This window comes from Balearica regulorum, chromosome 5 (genome assembly GCF_011004875.1).
Source record: "Balearica regulorum gibbericeps isolate bBalReg1 chromosome 5, bBalReg1.pri, whole genome shotgun sequence".
Classification (NCBI taxonomy): Eukaryota; Metazoa; Chordata; class Aves; order Gruiformes; family Gruidae; genus Balearica; species Balearica regulorum.
The window spans coordinates 65,866,219-65,880,633 of record NC_046188.1 but is presented as its reverse complement, the minus strand read 5'-3'; the positions used below and the strand labels follow the sequence as shown (position 1 = coordinate 65,880,633).

The window sequence follows — 14,415 nt, the reverse complement described above, 5'->3', positions numbered from 1 at the left end:
GGTGAAGCAGAGTGTTAAGTTTGAATTTCAAATTAGTTTTGTTGGCATAATCTTAAGAGGGATGCATCATCAACATTAATATTCATTTCTTTTAATGTAGTATTTGAGTCTGTCGATGAGGTGTTTTGCCTTTACTCTGATTTGCTCGCAGTGCCAGTACTGGAAAAAGGCAAATGATCCAAACTGTGACAATGAGAGATACACGCTGTACATGGAGTGGGCCCGTTTCTTGCGGTTCTACAAAGAACAGCCTTTGGACCTCATCAGGTAAAATGCTGCCTGTGTTTTATGAGATTTACTTGGTTTTCACCGTAGTGCAAGCTTATATGCATTTGTAGCTTGATCCTGCTGGGAAATTTTTACTACTTTGAAGATTCGATGAGAGTCAGATACTTAATTGGACACTAGGTCCTTGGAGGACACGATGCAGGTTTTCACTAGCAACTAGAAAAATGCCTTATCTCAAGTCAAGCCTCTTTCAGTCTAGCCCAGGGGTCAGGTATATTACAGATAATTTAGCTGAACACATACAAAGAATACCTTGCATTTTACAATCGGTATCTGCTACAATTTTTAAAGATGGATTTGAAATTTTGAAATTTCAACACAGACTTGGAAAAACACTGATAAAATCAGTTTTGAAGTGTGGCTTTTAATTCAGCACTAAACCCAAATTTAAACAAACCTTACCCAAGGTCTTTTTGATTCAACTAATGTGCTATAACAAAAATGTTACTTTATTCACAGGTTACAGTTGCCCCATTTGTAACTTAGCCAGTTGTATTTCTGTCAATTAGCCGTTTGTTCTAACCATATGATCAGAACTCTTTGTCCAGTTTAATTTGTATAACTCCTTGGAAAATCAAAAAAGTATATCTTCATTTACGTTATCCTGTGGGAAGGAGACTGATTTTTTTTGTTTTAAAGCTGGAGCTCCTGCCAGGAGGTGGAAAAGGGTCAAAGAGCTTGCGAAACTTCTCACAGCTAGCTTCAGATCTCATTTTTCCAGTGTACCTTTCTGTTCAACGAGAATTTTGCCAAGTGTTTCATTTTGACTCTGGCCAGTTTGCTCTATTGCACTTTTAAATTTTGTATTCCCATTAATTGCGTGTTTTTGTATTCAGGAAGTACTACGGTGAGAAGATTGGAATTTATTTTGCCTGGTTAGGATTTTACACCGAGATGTTATTCCTTGCAGCAGTTGTTGGCTTAATCTGTTTTCTTTATGGCTTGTTTACAATGGATGAAAATATGAGCAGGTGAGTGTAATGCTGAACATCTCCTGGACTTATAAAGGGAAAAGCTAAGCAATGTGAAAATTTCTTTCTTTCAATAAAACAGGTAACAAGCTTTTAAAGCTTGTCAGAGGGGACAGATTTGCTCTTTGGCTATCTTTATTGACTGAAATGATGGTGGACAGCTAATGCAGAACTTGTGACTATTAATTAGTAAGACTCAATTTGTAGGCAAAAAGCAATATTTTATTGCCATTTATATTGGAGTACCTGCAATACATAAAGTCCCAAGAGTACCACTGACATCTCTCAAAATTGTTTGTTTCAAGTGTTTATTGTTGCCTTAAACTTTTCTATTTTAATTTATCTTGCAAAGGAGTCCGTTGACCTTTTTGTGTAGGTCATCATTTGTACTACCTACTAAAAGCATGAGTACAGGACAGATCAGCAGTGTTGTCCCATCAAAGAGGGATCCAGTATCTTGGAAGCCAGAGTTTGTTTCTTTTTAAATAAGCATTGTATTTGTTTCTTCAAGGGTCCCAAGATTTATTGTATTCAGGGATTTGGGGGAGGGAGGCATGTGTATTACAGCTCCTGATTTATTACTGATAGAATTAGAAAGCTCATACCAAGTGACTTGCTAGTTCTCCTCCTTGTAGCAGCTGCTGATTTTCTTGGCTTGCCCTGACCAACTATAGGTTAATACCAATGAATGTGACAACACTTGGCATCTTCGGTGTGAAGCTACTGATGTTGAGCTTTGAACAAACAAAGCTCTTAATTTATTTAGAAAGAATAAATCTCATATAGCAGCTCTTAAGATGCTATGAAAACAGATACTGTACCATATTTTCTCCTCAGCAAAGAAATCTGTGACCCTGCAATTGGAGGAGAGATCATCATGTGCCCTCTCTGTGACCGGGAGTGTGAGTACTGGAGACTAAACACCACCTGTGAGTCCTCAGAGGTCTGTATCTGGTTCTCCAGCCACTTGTCACTTTTGTTCATACTGAAAACTGTTTTGGTACCAACCTGTCCCTGTGTGTTCTGTTGCAGTATTCCCATTTGTTTGACAACGTGGCAACTCTCTTTTTTGCCATTTTCATGGGCATATGGGGTGAGTACATTTGATAAGTCAAGCAATAAGGAGATCTTGGCCAGACTGCTGAGGGAAGAAGGCAGAGAATTCACAGTTTGCCTCAGAGGCAAAAGTGTATAAAAATAATTTAAAGCTATGGAAGGACTGGGCTTAACCAAAACGAAACAAGGTCCGGCAGGTATCTAGGATGTCATAACCATCGTGCCCTCTACCTGCAAACATTTGTTTCTTTCCTTAGTAACCTAAGATGGAGTGGTCCAACCTTAAGCAGTCCTTGTGAGAGTATTCTCTAATTAGGGCTGCAAATTATCAGTGTCTCCGTGGGGGAGTAGAGAACTCTTGTGTCCTTTCACTGGAGGGTGGTCCAGCACTACCGCTTCGTTAGCAGCAATTCTGGGATGAGAACCAATTGGCTTCTACTCCAGTGAAGGCCATACATTATAGTTTGTCTTGATGATGCAGAAACAGGTGCATTTCCTGACTCTCTAAGGATGGTTTCACACCAAGTGATACTTGTTCAGATTTTAAGACTGTGTTGTCTTGAATACACATTCTTAAACTTTGTGGAGGTTTATAGATGCAGGATAGTGTAGTTATTGTTTCTTATTTCCTGAAATATCTTGTCTCCTGTTTCATACTGTTTGTGTGAAATATCATAATTAAATCTTCAATTAGAATACATATATTTCATTAATGCGCAAAGATTTCTGTGTGCTAAGACAAAATCTGTTTGTGTATTCACTATTGAAGGATCTGGCCATTAACTTTTTCATAGAGAATTCTCAAAAACAGGTTAAAGATGATGATGATGTATGACTCTTTTTTGGTTTTAAACACTAGCCTTTGAGTGACATGCGTTAATCATTCAGGCAGTACCAGAAAAAGATTTTTAGAACTGCAGAAGATAAGGTTTCCTGTGTTTTGTGTAAACCGTAAAGGCTTCCCACTGCAAATAAGAACAATCAGATTACCAAAGGTTTACAGTTTAAAGTAGTTTATAGAGGGCTTTTTAGATGTTATATACTATTATAACTTTTATAGCTGTTTATTTTATATATTAAATCAGTTCCTTGTAGTATCTTAATTTCTCAAGCAAGCCTTACTCTTGATCATATGAAAAGCATCAGACATTCACTGTCTTTAAAATGACCGTGATATTAAATACTTATCAAAAAGGAACAGAAATCTTTGAATGTGTACTACTTGAAAACAGTTTTGCTTATTTGTCGTAGTTGTTCACGTGTTACAGGTTTATACACAAGCAATCAGTTGAATTGTCACGTTCCTTTGCTAATTTTGTATTGTCATTTGCATATGAAAAGTAGTTAAACTGTAATTAAACATGGTTGTCATAACCATGGAAATACCTATATCCTGTCTCGGCATCTTCCTGGACCTACTTCTGGAATTCAATTAGCTAACAAATTACTTAATCTGTGTTATGGTCTTAGCTGTGAACTTTAATATAAATAGATAGGTCACATTGTGAGGGTGAAAAATAGACTGCAGAATAGGAGCCAGCACAGAAACAAGTTTAACTTTGTTCATAGACTTGTTTGCTTCTCCCTTAACTGTATTTTAATACTTCCAAATTGCAGTTACACTTTTCTTGGAGTTTTGGAAGAGGCGGCAAGCTAGACTGAAATATGAGTGGGATTTGGTTGATTTTGAAGAGGAACAGCAACAACTCCAGCTGAGGCCTGAGTACGAGGCAAAATGTACCCAAAAGAAGAAGAATCCTGTAACTCAGGTAATGAGCGTGCTGGGTTGCCCTGCATGCAAATTCAGTTGCGTGCTGGAAGTTTGACAGCGTGTGAGTTCTGTCTTAGGAAGAAGTCTGTATCTCATGGCTAGGTAAAGATTTGTGTGACGTACGTAAGCAAAGCCACATTTCCATTGGAGCAGGGCAGACCCTTAGCTATTACATCTCCCCAGAGCGATGTTTGTGATAGCAGTGAGCTTGGCTTAAATATGTAGAGCATGACGCCAGCCATGCCCTTACTGAACACAATAGATTGCATTGAATATCAAAGCAGAATTTGGTAACACGTTGTTTTCTCGCTGAAGGCATCCAGTTGATGAGTCCCGAGGTTTGCACTCGGACTAGTATCAGAGATAAACACCGAAAGCAGCGTAGCTGTGCTAGTGTCAGTAAGTTCTGGAGTTGATAGCCCTGCCTTTTTCAAGGGTCTGTTCAGCCTGGTGCAGGGCCACTGCGGTGCGGCTGTCCTGCTTTCCAGTCTGAAGGTAACAGTACCGAGGGCGCTCAGCACTTCAGCCTCCTCTTGCTCATGACAGGCGTGCCCCATCTCTTGGACCATGGCTCTCTTCCTGCAGATGTCCTTTGTTAGCTAGGCTTTTGAGACAGAATAAATGAGAACGTGTGGGGGGGGTTGTCTCTGGAGTGTATGCATAGCTTTCCTTAATTATCCTCTATTAATTTTAATTTCTACAGGAAACTGATATATTAAATTAGGAATACAAATGCGAAGTTTATAGCTTTCACTTGGCTAACATCATCTTTACAGTCTCCTTCACATTTCAAGATAGCAGTCCCTGAGACCTTCACGCCTTTAAAAGCACTCTTTCTCATCCCTGCACAGCACAGGAAGGAGCAGTTGTCTTGATCTAAAGACGCAGAAGTGGAACTAGCTGTGGCTTTCTGATATATGACCACTTTAGGGAACGCTAGACAGATGAAGGTTGCTGAAGCCCTTTGTCTGAAATCCAGTTGAGATACAATTAGGCACCCTATTTAACTCTGTTAAATGCTCTATGTAAATAGCTACTAGATGTTAATTGTTTTCATTTAAATTTAATTTAGGTAGGAGTTATTTGACAAATTTAGAGATCAGATGGTTGCATTCCAATACAATGTCAACCACCTCAATTTGCTGTGTTTTTAAATCATCCTTCGTCTTCCTAGAATTGTATATAGATCACTTATTTTCACTAGTCATAAGCAGACTTAGATAATACAGTCTTCAGAAAAGAAATAGAAGCTTAGCCAGAATATCGGAAGCACCATTGTTATAAAGTAGCCCTGTCTTTCAGGGTTTCTCTCATTAATTATTAGGAGATATGTACACTAATCTTATTTCTCATGAGAGACAGTTTTTCTGTCTCTCCTTCCCCTTCTGCACATGGCAGCGTTGATGCTGTTGTTCCTTATACCTGCAACTTGTACGCTGTAGTCACGCAGAGATCTTTGCTAACCGTGCACTGTAATTTTGAGTGTAGCTCTGCCAAGGTATTGACTTCTGCATGCTCAGGAAAAGAGTTTCAGATAAATCAATTTTTGATTAGCTAGTTCAGCTAATTGAAAACAGATGCCTGCCTGTTGAGTGTTATTTGCTAGCTTGCATCCCTGTGTATGCTCAGGCTCAAAACCTCTGCTTTCTTACATGTACAGCGACCAAAACCAGCTGAACCACTGTGGTTCTGCTGCAGTTGAAGTGAGGAGCAGGGGGAAATCACACAGGCGGTTCACAGCCCTTGTGTGCTCAGAAGTAAGGGGCTGCGGCAGCAGAGGGGGATCACGTGAGGACAGGGAAGTAACGGGCTGACTCGTAGGCAGTGATTTCGTACAGCACGGACCAAAACCCCCGGTCTGGCGAGGTGAATCAGCCGCAGCAGACTACAGCCAAGGATGGCATGGGTGAGGTGCGTTGGTATACCTGTGCTGAGGGAGATGATTATTCTCTCTGTAAATTCATGCAGATCTCTTAAGTAGGATGGTTTCTTTGGACTTTATTTTGGAAACAGAAGTTGGACCATAATATATATTTCTTGCCTCAGAGTGAGATACTGCGCTGTTCTGTGCTTTCTAAGTATGCATGAACAATCACCATAAAAATTCAATGACTCTGCAATCCTTTATTTTACGACACATCAATTTATACCTTGGTGAATTTTCAGAAGCTTTTGTGCTGTAGGGTTTAGCAGTGATCCTGCGCAATACCCAGTTATGGCAAACTATGCAGGTTAGCCATGCTGTAGTATCATTTCCTTTCATTAGATAATGTGCAATACTGAACATGTGAAAGGATAGTGATTTCAAATAAGTTAATTCTGCAGACTGATAATATGGATACAGGTCACTGAGTTTCTTGAGTCTCAAGGCTGGCTTGGCTTTGCTCAGAAAATTGTTTCCTCATTATTCCTGGCCGTGATTCAAAGTTATAGGTGCACTGAAATGGAAATCGCCTATCTCGAAGCTTTAATTAACACCTCATTTGGTCATGATGCTAAACTATTTAGCTAGATCATAGCCAAAATCTGGTTTTGCTGATTGCAGTATAATCTTAATTTACATAAATAATGAAGCATTCCATTCAAACTTAGGCTCTGTCATTGCACGTTATTGCCTACATTTTGTTCTACAGTAGAAAACTTGTTGAATAGCCTAGAAAGAGTGAAACATTTGCTCTCAGTAGAGAGTATACATACTATTTATTAATACATAGTAAGTATAAAATGTTATGAGCCTATGTAAAGCCACCTGATATCTGTGCTTGTGTCTTATCTTCAGCTGGTTTTTATAGTTCTGTTAATAGAGCTTTTAACTGTTGTCATCATCATCATCAAACAACGTGTTGTGACTACAGTATTGATAATTGTGTTTAGTAAGCATACTTAGGCAGATACAGGCAGTATATCTCTCCTGAGAGAACAGCACATTACACTTCAAACAGAATCACGCTGGTATGAGTGTGCCGATTGACTGAAGAATATTGCCGTCAAGAAGCAACGCTTGTAAAACACCTGTTACGGCTGCGTCGTGTCAGGGAGAAACGTGCAGCTCAGTTGCTGCTGTCGTATTCGATGTAATTACTCTGTGTTACGCCAACACGTTTGGCACGTTCTGGGCTTTCACGCAACAAAAAATAAAGCCCCTTCAACAACATTTTACAGGTTTTGTTGTCAAAACAAGCATTTCCTGGTTCAATATACTTAATATTGCAATCTTCTGTGGTAATTGGTGCCCCTCTGTCCAAGAGGAGTGTAGGCATACTATGACGCCTTGTCCCAGAGATTTATCAAATTCAGGTTATTTTTTTACTAAGTCTTCTTCCACTGACATTAGTTCTTAAATGATCCTTTCTTAATATATGTAATCTGATATTTTAGGAATTAGAATTGGTTGCGAAAAAGCGAACTTTACACGAACATGGAAAATTGTTTGTGTGCTATGTGGGGATACTTGCTTGGGTAAGCCCTAGCTGCCTGATGCTGCAGCAGAGATTGGCAACTAATAAATGTAGCCATTTCTTCAATTAAAAAAAAAATAATAATTGAAGGAGTGGAGGAAAACACTCTCTGGCTGTGTGGGAAAACATGGTACATCCAAGTCAATGACCATTTTAAGAGCCCTTGACATGACGAATTTCTTAAAATTCAGTCCAGTTTTGGCCTCGGGGCTGTATGACAGCTGACCTAGCATTACTGTAATAGTTCTGCCTGTGCATCTAATGAAGGAGGTGGCCTTTTTCCTTCAGCTACTGATTGATTTTTGCAAAGGTTTAACCATTCTTTCCAAGTGCTGTCTTTACTTTTAGCATTGTTACGGCCGCTTCTGGCCTGATCTTCCCCCCCTGCCCCGCAGCACATTCAAAATCATGTCCTATCTGCCCTTGTAGGGAGGGGGGTTCTGAACGGTTTTCCTCGGATGTGCGCACTTTCACACAGCTGATGAGAGCTCTGTATGCTGCTTGACGTTAGAATAAGATTACGGATTTGTGAACTGTGCTGTGCTTGCTTGACTGTTTCAGGAGATGGAGCCTTATTTGCCTATAACTAGCCAGGCTGTGCGGTTCTGCATCTCAGGAACTACAGTGTTGTTCTGGGTGAGCATCTTTTTGAATCATAATTTTAACATATAGCAGAGTTGCTGATCATCACTAATCATGACATTAACACAAACTGGTTTTCATCGTGATATTAACACATGCTTTTATTATCGTCCTGCAGATTTCCTGCTGTCATGCAAAATGCATGTCAATTCAGATTTTAAAAAAAAAAAAAAAAAAACACCACCACAAAAAAACTTGGAAATCGGTCACTAATTAGTAATTTGATTGGACACTTTGGTATAGGGATAATTTTTTCTCTGGCTCATGTGCTGTTACAGACCATACTGAAAAAATTTATAGTCAAGGTCAAAAAAAAAACCAAAAACCCCAACTGTTCAATACAATGAAATATTTGCATATTTCTCTGTAGAAATATCTGCAGATGGAATTTCAGGGTGGACAATATAATCTAACTTCTCCCATCTCCATTTCTATAAGTCTGTGTCCTTCTGCATTTTTTATTTTTTGAATATTGGCATTAGATTGCTTTTCTTGTGTTAACAAAATGATTTTGTTAGATTTAATGTGTATCATATAACAAAGCATTTTACCTGTGTACTTTGCATTTCAGTGCTGCTGAACTCATGCCCAAAAGAATAAAATTTTAAAAGTATGATGCATGATGTTTTACATCTTATTTCAAAAGTTGCATGCGTGTAGCTATAGTGAGCTAAAAGTGTATTTCACATCTCTGTCCTTTCCTTAGGTGTCTCTGATCATAGCTAGCATGATAGCTGTGATCGTGTATCGTCTCGCGGTGTACGCTGCCTTTGCCAGCCTGATGGAGAACACTCAAACTTTACAGCCCATCAGTGGATTACTGACCCCTCAGCTGGCAACTTCAGTCACGGCCTCGTGCCTCAATTTTGTCATCATCATGATACTGAATTTCTTATATGAGAGAATAGCCATCTGGATTACTGATATGGGTAAGCAGTGTACTTGAAGACAAATCTTTCAAGGAATCACTGAAGGTGGAACCCATGTAGGATGTTAGTCTGTAGTTTGCAGCAATGACTCACTTGTACCGTTGGCCATGCTGAACATTTTCCCTGCATTTGAATAATTATCGTAAGCTGGTACAACGTTTGCTCATCTTAAAACTAGTCTGCAGAGACCATCACAGTTCTGAACATAATTAAAAATTATCATGTGTTATATTAGAGTCACCAAAGCAAGATCAAGCTGTCTTGATTTAGCGGTATTTCAATTAGAAATCGTGAAGATCTATTTTGAAAAATAGATCACAGCTTTCACAGCCATCTTGACAAGAAAAAAGACTAAATCGTGTGTCTCTCTTTGAAGGGGAAGAGGTAGGAGGCTGGGGGATAGGATAAAACAGTATATTTTCCAGAGGTGTTTTTTTTTTTTTCTTGGCCATGTTTTCCTTAGCTATGGATTTACAGATTTGGAGTTAATACTGGTTGAAGGCAAAGATTGAGCAAGTTGCGAAGCTGGGCCCAAGATGTGTCGTTGTGGCTGTAGCCATCGGTAGCGTTACCTGCAGTAGGTGCGCTCCAGAGCTGGAGGAGCTGGCAGGCAGGCCCCAAAAGATCTGTAGGTTTTGTAGCAGATTTCATGTTTGACTGTTGCTTCCTTGCTGGAAATACCCTTCCCTAGAGCCCTTTTTGGGTATTTTTCTTTGTTTGCCTTTAATTATTTAGATGTACAAGTCCCTGCAGGTGCTTTATAGAAAGAAATGATTGCAGAATATTCAGCTATGGGAGGGAGAGCTGAAAGTATGAGGTATTTGTAGTTTGTACAGCTATCATAGACAGCATAGTTGGGTGATCTTTTTTTATGAGGTCTTGCAAGTGAAATCAAAAATTGAAAGGTGTTTGTTGTAGAAGCTTAATGGGATTTTGCATTGGATTTATTTTGAATTATCACGGACTGTCTATTGTCTCAGAGATCTGTATTGTATCTCTCACTTGGCCAAATTAGATCAAAGAATGACAGAACAAGTAATAAGTAAAATTGCCCCTAGCAAAAAACGAAACAAAAAACCCCCAAAACAAACAGGAAAAAAACCCCAGAAAATCATCATTTTTTAATCTTCCTTGAAGGACATGAATTATAAGCATGAAGGCTCAGCAATGTTATTTTTCTGCTTGCGAGTGTGGAGGATTAATTTCTTAAGTGTCAGCTCTACCTGTGTTTATCAGTTACAGGACAATAAATGTTCACTTCTGTGGGACTGCTGCCCTCCTCTGGCAGCAGCACTTAGGCCAGGCTTAGAGACAGGGTCGGGTCCAGGGTATGAAATGTTGGCTGCAGCCATCAGGAGTGTCTGTTCTAATGCTTGTCACTCTTGACAACCTTAAAAAGCTTAGGCAAGATTTTGTGTTCAGACATGCAGGTATAACCTACCTCTGGTGCTTGAACGTTGCCTGACATAAACATTTGAACAGCTCACTGCCAATAAAAATACTTTAATGAGTTGCAACTTAGGCAGACTACCTCACAGGAATACCGCCTCCTCTGTAGTACATACAGGCTCCCAGTAAATACCTTCTGTCATGCAAACTTATGCGAAGCTTGGAAAAGTTAGTTTACTCAGATGTATAAAGTAACTTTGCCATAGGGCCGGTAAGTTCAACACGCCTGCCAGGTCCTGACCAATTCAGAGGGACTTGGATGCTTGTGGTGTGTTTTCTTCCCCTTTCTCCCAGCTTGAATTGGTTATACGTTATCATTTAACAGGACAGTTTATGAATAATGTGCATAGGTCTTCCTGCTACCTATAAAAATGTGAACGTAACGCAGAACGTGATTACGAAGGCAACAAAATCTTAAACAAAGGCTTGGTGCTGTTCAGTACCACTGAGATGCCTGTACCCTTCCCTACTCTCCCCCTCCACACCATGAGCCTCGTCTTTCATACGCACAGGACCCATCCAGTTTCTGCTGGTTTCAATATAAGTTACACACATACAGCATATTGAAAAAAACAATACTGTAACATGCTTCTCTACCACAATGAAAAAAAATTCTTTATCATGTGCATTGCCAACAATGAAATTTTCATAGTCTAGAAGACCCTGGTAATTAATGTTTGAGATTGATCTTGGATCTCTGAAAAATAGTGTAAGATTTTGGGATGGACAAGTGCTAGCGGACACTACAAAGAAGGGAAATAGAAGCTTATAAATGTCTGAAGAATTAATTTCACTCACGTGTCTACTCAGAGCGTTGTATTGTAAATTAAGGGCAGGGTGTCTGCGAGCAGGAATTCCATTTGCTGAACTGTTTGTAGGTGGTTTTCTTTTTCTTCTTTCTTTTTTTTTTTTTTTTTTTCCTTTGGGATGTAAGGGACACTGTGGGTGATGAGTATTTATGAATCTGTATCCCTTTTAAAGGGAATAAAGGAAAATAAAATACTGTTTTCTGGTTTCACAGAGATTCCCAGAACTCATATGGAGTATGAGAACAGGCTCACTATGAAAATGTTTCTGTTCCAGTTTGTCAACTACTATTCATCCTGCTTCTACGTGGCCTTCTTCAAAGGGAAGTTTGTTGGTTACCCAGGTGCCTACACATACATGTTTAATCGCTGGCGAAATGAAGAGGTAGGACTTTCTTGGTTAAGGTGGGTTGAGTAATCTGGTTAAACTCTCTATCTCTTCCAGCCTGCACGTCATAAATTGCCAGCTGCGTGTTTGGTCTGGAATGAGGTGGACCTCGCTGGCCATCCCGAGGCTGATGGAGGGACTTCCAAGGACTCTTCCTGCTTTGCTAGTCAGGGAAACACGAGCAGTGAAAATCTGTGTCTCTCAGTTACAAGGGTGAAAAAATGCAAAAGCTTTGCTTGGCCCCAGTCCTCCTGAAATATCAGCAGATCTTGCTGTGGGTCTTAAAAGTGATCCTCTAGGTTGAAGAAAGCTAGTACAAATGTCAATGGTCTCTGGCTGTCTTCATTAGCTTTTTGAGGCACTACGTTTTCAGATAAACCATTTGGTAAGAGGCACATCTGTAAGCTTTTGCTTTTTTCCTCATATCGTTGCTAGTTATGCTGTTTGTACAGAGGTGAAACGCAGTATTTAATGTGAAGCATTGCCTGGGAGTCAAGAGTAGAGGAAAAACTTCATGCAAAAGACAATGAAGTAATACAATGCTAAATTCTTAAGAAGGCCTCATTAAAGAGTTGAAACTTTAGTGTTCTCAGCAAACAGCAGAGACCAGATACTGGCAGGTATTTAAATACATCTGGAATGGAATATGAATAGAAAATGCGGGTGCTTGGTAGGTCCGGGTTGGTCTGGTGTTGTCAGCTAACCGAGCACCACAGGTTCGCCTTGCTGGGGCGGCGGGGTGGCTGCTGCATGTGGGTCCTGCTGCCCCATCCTCGTGTATCGGCACCGTGGTCAGCCTGAAGCATCTCTGAATTACTCTGTCTTTAAATGTCGTTATGTTTTGGTGTGTGTTTTATCAAGCACGTTGAGCATTGAAAGCCCATCTATAACAGCCTTCCTGAGAGGGTATCTTAGCTGGCAGTCCAGGTGAAAGTACTGTCCCAACAAGTTTTAAGAACCTTCTTCTCTTCTTTCTTTCACTCGTACAGTAGTAGAATATAGTTTATATAGGTAATGTCCATTATTAATGTCCACTAACCCCCAATTTATCTCTCCCAGTGTGATCCTGCGGGTTGTTTGATAGAATTGACGACACAGCTCACCATAGTCATGGCTGGCAAACAGATCTGGGGAAATATCCAAGAGGCCATTGTACCGTAAGTTATCTCTTACACTGAGATGCCCGTGTTATAGACAGAGGAAATTTTGAAAGGAGTGATAACAAGTATTGCCATATGAAGAAGCTAAGAAAAATTCTGTAAATTAAGCACAAATTCTGACAAGTAGGCTCATTTTATCGAGGCTTTTGGCCTCTCTTTGTGAAAGCCGTGCTTGTAAAAGCATATTGCAACAAGGAGCTTGCTTAGAGAAAGGGATACTTGTTCTGCTCCTCTCATTGTTAACTTTTTCTGTATATACAGCTGGATTTGTAACTGGTGGGGACGCCGGAAAGCCAGAAATAATCCAGAAAATTTATACAGTCGCTGGGAGCAAGACCACGATCTGCAGACATTTGGAGCCTTAGGCCTGTTCTATGAATATCTAGAAATGGGTAAGTTTAAAAATACCCATTTGGAATTGAGGACAAGACATCTTGTACTGACACTTCCAAAAAAATAGCTTCTCAATTAATTGTTATGGGTTGATGCCACCACTTTCATCTGGTAAACAGTAGATGATTAACTGCTGGAAATGATTAAATAGGTCAGCCCAATTAAAAAAAAAAAAAAAAAAAAAAAAAAGATGCCTTTGCCTCTTAGACTGCAGGGAATTTCACAGGAACGTTACAAAGAGTGTTTGTTTCCCTCATTTGAATGGTGAACATTATTCTTGGTGCAGCCAGCTGCCTCGATGTCTGTTCTGTGCTTGTTCCCAAGCATATTCTCAGCTGATGTCAGTGGAAATTGTAAGTATGGGATGAGTGCCAAATATCCTGTAAGGATATGTACTGCAGATATGAGAGCGACGAACTGGATCAGGGAGAATCCATTTAGTTTTAGGTTTGCACTGATTAGTGCTTCGATAGAGTCCAGTAGACCAGCAGAGGGAGCATGGGTAGCAGAATAGGATTTTTCAAAGGTAATGTAAGCAGGTCAGCATATGAAATTGCTTTACAAAACCTAAGAAACTAAAACTAGCAATTGAAGCCAAATGAAATCTAAAATATACTATAAAAATACTAGTATTTGTCTATTGGAAGGACAATATTTGTTGAAAAGTGATCCCTTGTATTGTTTTATTTGTACAGAAATAATTATTGCCTAGAGCTTTGCAACTGTATTATTGTCATTTCATACACTTCAAGGTATTGCATACAGGGCTGTGATCTTGTGAAATTCATACGCTAAGACCCATCAGTGTTGCCAGCCATGCCTGTGAACAGATGTGCTTGCTCCTCCTGAATCAGACCTGCATCAGTACACTCCTGCATTGTTCCGGGGCTGCTAAACTTGTAGGAATTTTGTTGCTTGTCTAAGATGAAGAACTGATCGCTCCAGTCATGGAAGAGCTGATGACTGGTGTATGGGAATTTATTTTTATCCACTGCCTAAACCAGACAAGATGTTCTATTTCCTGTCTTTAAAACATAGTGGCAGTATTGGCTCTGCACCGAGGACTGTCACATTCTGTACCAAGAGACATTTCATTTTGGTATT

General features: G+C 39.7%; 1 protein-coding gene across 8 annotated transcripts in view; it reads left to right on the top strand.

Annotated features, from left to right (window-relative positions):
• The window catches only part of ANO5 (anoctamin 5), a 61,153-nt gene that overhangs the window by 38,867 nt on the left and 7,871 nt on the right, over window positions 1-14,415 (top strand). For 6 of the 8 annotated variants that reach the window (XM_075755349.1, XM_075755343.1, XM_075755348.1 and 3 more), the window contains 10 exons: window positions 101-267; window positions 1,125-1,259; window positions 2,097-2,202; window positions 2,292-2,352; window positions 3,933-4,084; window positions 8,106-8,180; window positions 8,893-9,115; window positions 11,586-11,755; window positions 12,818-12,915; window positions 13,180-13,310. In XM_075755349.1, the coding sequence (XP_075611464.1) occupies window positions 101-267; window positions 1,125-1,259; window positions 2,097-2,202; window positions 2,292-2,352; window positions 3,933-4,084; window positions 8,106-8,180; window positions 8,893-9,115; window positions 11,586-11,755; window positions 12,818-12,915; window positions 13,180-13,310 (1,318 nt within the window). The remainder of the gene's footprint in view (window positions 1-100; window positions 268-1,124; window positions 1,260-2,096; window positions 2,203-2,291; window positions 2,353-3,932; window positions 4,085-8,105; window positions 8,181-8,892; window positions 9,116-11,585; window positions 11,756-12,817; window positions 12,916-13,179; window positions 13,311-14,415) is intronic. The other 2 variants (XM_075755346.1, XM_075755350.1) reach the window with 1 other exon arrangement.